This window comes from Trachemys scripta, chromosome 3 (genome assembly GCF_013100865.1).
Source record: "Trachemys scripta elegans isolate TJP31775 chromosome 3, CAS_Tse_1.0, whole genome shotgun sequence".
Lineage (NCBI taxonomy): Eukaryota > Metazoa > Chordata > Testudines > Emydidae > Trachemys > Trachemys scripta.
The window spans coordinates 129,867,573-129,875,987 of NC_048300.1; the positions used below are offsets into that span (position 1 = coordinate 129,867,573).

General features: G+C 40.3%; 1 protein-coding gene and 1 pseudogene across 1 annotated transcript in view; one reads left to right on the top strand and one right to left on the bottom strand.

Annotated features, from left to right (window-relative positions):
• Window positions 1-8,049, top strand: part of MCHR2 (melanin concentrating hormone receptor 2) — a 52,639-nt gene extending 44,590 nt beyond the window's left edge. The window contains exons 4-6 of the mRNA XM_034767007.1: window positions 3,855-4,049; window positions 5,067-5,186; window positions 7,070-8,049. Of these exons, the coding sequence (XP_034622898.1) occupies window positions 3,855-4,049; window positions 5,067-5,186; window positions 7,070-7,394 (640 nt within the window). The 3' untranslated portion in view covers window positions 7,395-8,049. The remainder of the gene's footprint in view (window positions 1-3,854; window positions 4,050-5,066; window positions 5,187-7,069) is intronic.
• LOC117875666 lies at window positions 2,702-2,850 on the bottom strand (annotated as a pseudogene).
• Window positions 8,050-8,415: the final 366 nt, after the last annotated feature.

An 8,415-nucleotide genomic window follows, 5' to 3' on the forward strand; every position in this document is an offset into this window, starting at 1 on the left:
TGCAACTGAAAGCAGAATTTTGTGCTCAGTTTGCAGAGACTGCTGTTAAAATCATACATATATGTGGCTTGATATATTTGTTTACTGGCAAAATTCTGCTGTTATATGTATTCATGTAAATCAGGAATAACTCCACTGAGAGGATAATCTGGTCCTTTATTTGTAATAATTGTAGTATCTACATGACATTTTCCTTGTGAAACGGCATGTCAGAGAAACTAGTTTTATGATAAAGAATGTTTATTGCATAAAGTTTCCTCTGTAGTTTCCCAGTTTAAAATTGCAACAGTAGTTGTAAGCAGTAGTCACCGACCGGTACATCAAGATCAACAGATCAATCGCGGAGTCTCTGCCAGTCGATTGCAATCTCCAGCCGCTAAAACTCTGGCAGTGTAGTAAGGCTAAGGCAGGCTCCTGCCTGCCCTGGCCCCGTGCCACTCCTGAAAGCAGGTGGCATATTCCTGCATGTGGGGAGACCAGGGGGATCTCCACGCATTGCTTCTGCCTGCAGATTGGACCAGATTTTCTTTCTGGATTATACTCCCTGTGCACCACTTCAGTGGCAAAACTGCCATAATGCCCAATAGAGCATTCCCCTGGTAAAGAGAACTCTGCTGGTACATCTGCACTGCCTCGCCTCTTCCTGGCATAGAGGATGTGTTGCGGGGGAGGGAGCGGTGGAGCTCTGCCACAACCATTCTCCACTGCCAGAAGTTTCATTAAAGGACCTTAAACTACTGATGGATCTTAGAGGAGGCTGGCTGCTGCTCTAAATCTCATCAGGGCTGGGATTGGGCTCAGGATCAGGGAGCTCCCTGATGCCCTCCTCCTCCCTCAGAGGAGTGCTCTGGTGCAGGCAAGAATCTACCCTTGCATGTTAAATGCAGAGCTCTAGTACTGTTTGGGAGCACTGTCCAGCACATTTCCACATTTCCTAGGTTTGAAATCAAATATTTTAATTACTTGCTGTTTTTGCAAAGCATGCTGGGAGCTTTGAGACTGCCCCATTGCCTTCATCATCTTCCCTCTAAGCCAGTTGCCCTAAAGCACTACTCTACACCCATTAGTGACAAATACAGCCTCTTTCGATGCCATCATTAGTTCTCCTTGACAAGTAAGTTGGTAAAGGGTAAGGAAAACAGAGGTTCCCTTTTCCTGACTTAGAGCAAAGATATCACCTCTGTAACGCAGCTGATCTCAACTAGAAATGGGAACTCTAAGGAATTATACCAAATCCAGCTCTTTTAATTGACAACACAATGGGCTGTATCCTCAGGTGCAGTGTGGCTGCTTTGCACTGCACTGCATTTTGTGTCTGCAAAAGCTTTCTGACCAGCACAGTGAGAATCATGTCAGTGCAAAGGTGATTCTGTTGGATGATTCTAATGACAGACCATCATAGAGGATTGTACACCATACACCCTCCCTGCAACATGCACAACAGGGAAAGGAGGGTAGATTGGCTGGGATGTAATTGTGCCACACTGACTCTTAGCTATGTTTACATCCCCTTGTGACTGTGACAAGCCAGTATATATTACAGTACCTCTCAGGCTTCTCTAATGAAGCACAATGAGGAAGTCATGCAAAAAGCAGCACCAGATTCCAGGGCAGTGCATGTGGAAGCTTTACACCATCTTTGGAGACCATACTCTGATTTGTATTCTCTGCATTTTGACCCTAGTTATGGTCTGCCCCACAGTTCTTGGACTCTGCCACTGCAGTGTGGAAAGATGCAGACAGAAAAGTAGAACTTAACCTTAATTGTTTTCACCAATGAAATGGAATTTCCTTGCATAGATTCCAAAATACCTGGGACCATTCTCCCCAGAGAAACTATTTACAGGTTAACCTAGCTGCGATGTTAGTAATAATGTTATCACCCTCAAGATCTGACCTTAACTGGAATGAAAAAGGATGTCAAATGCAATGTACTTAAATGTCTATCTTATACATTCCTGAGTAAACATTTAAGTGTTACATCTCTGCCATATAAATTGTTTCATTTAATCTTCTGGTTTTTAGCTCAAGGAGAGACAACTTTAATCCACTTTGAGCTGACAGATGAAAGTTCCCTTTACAAAATATGTAGGTCATGACATTTCAACTGAATTTATATTGTAGCATTTGTAAACTGTGGACAGCTGGAGGTTTACTTGTGAGTTAGTGAACTCGCTGAACAGTTCAGAATCTATTTCTTTGGCAGTAGTGATAGTAAATCTTTTAAATTCTACAGACACAACTACAGCAGATTTGAGGGATCCTATTACTTAAATATGTCAGATTGGCCTTTAATTATGTTAAAAAATGAAAGTCTTAGGTACACTGTTATATCCTCATCCCCTTCCAGGAAATAATTCAGTCTAAAGTGTTCTTTTTGTGTACTCCTTTTAAGGATGAGTCCTGAAATTGACTTCTTCCAGTACCATCATTTATTAAAATCCCCCATCAGAGCAGTTAAAGGATGTGGTTGTAACTGTGCCTTTGTGGGTCACAACCGAGAATACCAAGTTTAGGACAAACTCCTGAGAAATAGGGCAGACACACCCCAAAACTGGTGGTTATTCTCCCATAAGATATACCAAACCAGCAACAAAAGTAAACTTGTTTCACCATACTGGCTAACAAGAAGTCAGAAAAGCTGTCTCCTTTAGGCATTCCAGTCCTTATATCGCCACAAAAAACACTAGACTTACTGATGAGTGGTTATTTAAAAACAATGTAATCAAACAAAATGGTTCTTCTGATCCCAAAGGACCAGCCACATACCCAGGGCAATTAAAGGACATATCAGATATTAAACTGATAAGAACAGATACTACACTTGGACCACAGCTCAAAGTTAGTCATACTGTTGCCAATCCTTTAGTATCTAAAATCTAAAGGTTTATTTATAAAAAGAAAGAAAGGTGAGAGTTAAAATTGGTTAAAGGAATCAAATACATGTGAAGTTCTCAGATCAGGTTTGTAGCAGTGATGAAATAAACTGCTGGCTTGTTAAGTTTCTGATTGTTTCCAAATACTTGGAAGGTCCTCAGCCCCTTGGTTAGAATGCTCCCATTAGTATAAATCCATATAGTCCAGAGGTTTGAGCAGGAAAGAGGCAAAATGGAGCCATTCCCAGGGCTTTTTCTAGCTTCCGCCATATGGAGGGAATCCCATTGTTCTCACTGTTGAAAATTATAGGTAACAAGATGGTGTTTGGAGTCATATGGGCAAGTCATATGTCCATGCAAGATATGGCTTAGTCATCGCAGAAGCCATTACCCATACTCCAGCTAGAAAGTTCACAGGAAAGTCCATTAAGTGTAGATAGGCGTCTTCCATTGTGTTCTTTGATGGGCCATTTAACTTGAATAGTCCCTTCAAGATGTGCAGCCTAAATACCTTGTGGATGTTAACCACAGGAGCAAACATTTGAAATCCAGGTATAGAGTCAATACTCAGAACTTCAAATACAAAAATGATACATGCATAGAGATAGCATAATCATATTCAGCAAATCATAACTTTTCTATTGATACCTTACTTGACATACTTTGTGTAAGATTTGTTGCAAATTATAACAGTGGTAGCAACAATGATCTACATGGTCATATTTTAATCAGATAATGACATAGTGGTAACCAAAGTTTAATGACTCATAACTGCAGTTGTGGACTGTACAGAGCACTGCTTGAATAAACTGCAGATTCAAAATGCTTTTTCCTCCTGTTTGTAGCATTATATGACTTTTAAAAAGCAGCTTTCACTTTTGGCAATTGATATTTTATTTATTACTTTAAGGACAACTATATAAACTTCCTAATTCATTTTATTTTTCCATAATATTGTTCTGTTACCTGTTTTTGCAGGTACTTGGCTCTTGTCCAACCATTTCGCCTCACTAGCCTGAGAACAAGATCAAAGACTATTCGCGTTAATTTATGCCTGTGGGCAGCTTCACTGATCCTGGTGTTTCCTGTCTGGGTCTACTCAAAAGTAATCAAATTTAAAGATGGCTTGGAGAGTTGTGCTTTCGATCTAACATCACCTGATGATGTACTTTGGTAAGGTTCTAAAACTACACGTGCCAGGCCCTCAGTTGGTGAAAGAGTAGCTCCCCTTACTTCAGTTCTGATTCACACCGGCTGAGGTCCAGGCCCATTTTGTCTGCAGCATTCCTGTCCCTGATATGAGGGAACAGAAGAATGAGCTGAACTTTGGTCTCCTGCTTGGCAGTTCAGAGTGCTATCTCCACTAAAGTAGTCCTAGATATTATTATTAATATTGATGGCCTCAGCACAACTGAATGCAATGGAGCTCCACTGATGTGCAGCAGCTGAGGATATGGCCTGGAGTGCTTAGTCTCTGGCTGGAATTAGGTACCTTCTTTTCCACATAGAGATCCCTCAGTGCACTGTCTGTCCAGACAGGCTATGCTCATTTGAGGCTATGGCCCATGAAAAAATTAACCTACATTCTCCAAAACACACACATGGCCCTCCAGTGTCTGGCTGTGCCCAGATTCCTGTATAGAATTGTCATTTTGAGGGGGTAGGGGGAATAAAAGAAGGTGGTTTGGATTTTCAGATGTGCTTGGCATTAATAATAGTGCTAGGAACTAATGATACTAGAAATCAATGGAAATTTTACCATTGACTTCAATGACAGCCGAGTTAGGTCAACCCTGAGCACTTTTGAAAATGATGATGCTCTACTGAGTTCATATTTGTATGTTTCATGTTCTTTCAGAATGATGCCCAAAGTACATGACCCTCTAACTGTACACTGCATATCTTGTCCTATAATTAAATCACAGCCAAAATGTTCAAAAGAGGCCTCTGGTTTTGTGTGCCTCTGGTTTTGAGGGCCTAGCTTGAGTGTTTTGGGAGTTTATTCTCAGAAGTGCTCAACACTCTCAACTCCCTTGACTTCAATTGTGGTTCCAAAAGTGAGGTCCCAGGACACCCAAAATCAGAGGCCACTTTCTGAAAAATGTTGTCTATATTTTTTTTCCATTTCTGAGGTTATTTATATGCATTATGTAACCATGCTGTCTGTTCTCTCTGTATTTTGTTTTCCAGGTACACACTTTATCTGACTATCACAACTTTCTTTTTTCCATTACCACTGATATTCATTTGCTATATATTGATTTTATGTTACACATGGGAGATGTATCAGCAAAACAAGAAAGCAGGATGGTAACGTATGTTATATTCCAGATATGCTACTAGGGGTGGGAAGAACTTGTTTGCAGTGGGCCAGGTCCTGAAAGGCGCTGTATACCTTTCACTCCCATGATGTCAGTGGGAGTTGAGGGTACTCAGCACCTCAAACCAGATACACAGCGCCTTGTAGTCTCAGGCCCATAATTAGGTTTGGTTTGGTGGACAAACACTTTCTCAGATACGAATGCTGTCTCATGAAGCTATGTGACAGAATTATTAATAGAAACTCTTTCAAAACATAATGAATTAAGGCTCATACATACATAGAGTTTAAACCCCTAAAGGCCTTAGATCATTTTGTATTTATCTATTATATACTTCCTTTCTAACACACGCCATTATATTTCACCCAATTACCTCTGGAATTGTCACCCTGCTACTCCCGTACTGAGCTGTGTCAGTATTTCCATTGCAAACCCCTATTTCAGGGGCTTATAACATAACCTAAAAGAAATAGGTTCCTGGCTGCAATTGTGCATACAGGTTTTTATCTCAAAAAGGAATTGTTTCTCCAAACTTTGATGGGAAATTGGTGTGGTTTTGTCTTTTGGTTGAAGCAGGTTTTTTTTTTTTTTAAATGTAATGATTTCAAGTGCTGACTGAGTTAGAACTCTTGATAGAGAAGACCAAATTCTTGATTAGAGATAGCTGAAAATTTGGGGGCGGAGGGAAATAGGAAGTTCAGAAAATTTAAATGAAAATAAAAAAAAATCTAAAATTTTCCATGGAAAAATTAAATTTTTGGCAGAAATTCAAATATTAAAAAAAAAAGTTGGTCAAAAACTGAAATATTTTGACCAAGACATTTCCATTTGGAAATGCTGTGGATGCCTTACGGGAGTAGTAGCTCAGGTTTCTCAAGTTCCCATTCTCCTTTATGGGCCAGGCAACCTGGTCAAACTACATCTCCCAAAATGCACCATGATCTTCTTTCTTAGAGAGAAGAGGTGGTGTATCGTGAGAATCCTTAGTCATGATGCAGGATGGAAGATGTAGTCTGGCCAAGGAGCCAGCCCCTGGAAGAGAAGGGGGATAGGAGACAACCAAACTACAATACCCATGAGGCTTTGCAGCAGCATTGCCAAATCAATATATTTTGTTTTTTGGACAAAATATTACAATTTTGGGGCATTCTGTTTTTCAAATTTTCCGTAGAAAGCAGATGCTTTTAATGAAAAATGTGTTTAGTCAAAAACACAATTGTACATTAAAAAGAAGCAATTTCAACAGAAAATCTTCAACCAGCCCTAGTCATATCTCTCCTCAAGATCCCTTGTGTACATGGTGGGCACCACCATCTATTGCAGAGGATTCTTCTTCCCTATCCCTCTCCACTCCATTTGTCGTGTCTTGCACTCCAGTGGCTGCAGAGAGGGAACAGTGTGCGTAAGTTTTTCCAAAATAGCCAACATCTGCGTAGTAGAGGGAAGTTTCCTTGCATCATTCCTATCAACCCTTTAGGACCACATAATGGCCAGCCATGATCTTCTGCCCTGTATTTTTCCCCAGTTAAAACAATGCAGTCAGAAGCGTGGGCCCCAATCTGCACAGTTCCAACGCTGGAAGGGACAGATATTTGTTCACAATATTCTGAATGATAGCAAATTGTCATCAACCAGACCTATTAAAAAAAAAAAAAAAACTTCTCAGTGCCACCTATACTAATGAACCCATAAGACCATATTGAGCCCTGACAGAAGCAAACACAACACAACAAATAAAAATGAAGTCCTTGGGAGTTGTGTCTGCTTCTGTCCGAACTAAATTTTGCCCAAAATACACTGTCTTCACTGATCTGTGCTTTCCTTTATATTATCTTCATTTAACAGTTACCAATCTTCACATTTATGTTGCAGTTACAATACCAGTATCCCAAGACGAAGGGTCATGAGATTGACCAAGATGGTGCTGGTGCTGGTCGGTGTATTTGTTGTAAGTGCTGCTCCATACCACGTGATACAGCTAGTGAATCTTCAGATTTCTCAGCCATCACTGACATTCTATGTGAGCTATTACTTCTCCATCTGCCTCAGCTATGCTAGCAGCGGCATTAACCCTTTCCTTTACATACTACTTAGCGGGAACTTTCGGAAGCGTCTGACTCGGTGCACAAATGTCAAGCTCAAGATGACAGAACGTGAAGTTAACAACATTGAAAACACACTGGGGTCAAGCTTTTAAAAGGAGAGTCTATTCAGTGAGAGAGATGTATTACATATGTGAGTATTTTTATGGTTAAACTGACTAGGCCTCATTCCCTTCTCGCTTATAGTACTGTAACTCAGGAGTGACTTCATCATAGTCAATGGACTTACATCGGTGTAAAGCTAGGGGGAGAGAAGAATCAGGCCCACTATTTGGATATTAGGGTACGTGGTGGAAGGATGCTGTGCAAAAGTATTCTTTGTTATTGTCCAGTTGCTTCCTTAATGGTGAATACTACAAGCATAAGGACCAAAATGAGCTTCTAAAAATGTGCAGTTCTCTGGCAGTTACCGGACAGAAGGACTGTCTGTGGCTGGTATGTTCAGACAAGTATTCAAGATCTGACATTGCTATTAGTGACTAAACCATCACGTCCATGACATTGTGTGCGATGTCATGCATGTGATGGGTTACTTACTTATAACAAGCCAAAAAGTACTGACTGCCAAGCGGTCTGAAAGCAGCACTATTAGCTACTGATTTTCAACAATCATACAGTGGTCTTCTCTTGGGTGCCCACTCCTGCAGCTATTAACAGACAGGGGAGAGACAAAGCAGAAGGAACTTGGAGAGGAAGGAGGGCAATGCTTTCAAATTCAGCTTTGTACATGTGCTTACAAACTATGAAATGAATGCACTGATATTTATATTAAATGTACATCTGAAAATAATAAACATATATTTGACAAAGAGCTGTGTGTTTCAGGGATCACTGTTTGTTTCTTGTTTTCAAAACCACCACTTCCAAGACGGCCTTAAAAAGAGTACTCACTTCTTAAAGAGCTCAAACCTACTCCTGCTAGAGTCAATGACAAAAAAATTCATTGCCTTTAACAGGGGAAGAACTGGGCCTGACATTTCTGAATGTTGCCAGCGTCTTAGCTGTTTGATTTCCTTAAGATCACCATTATATAGTAGAACATACTGTGGGGCCTGATCAAATTAGCAAAACTTCCACTGAAGTATTGAAATCAATGAAAGTTTTGTCTGAATAAGC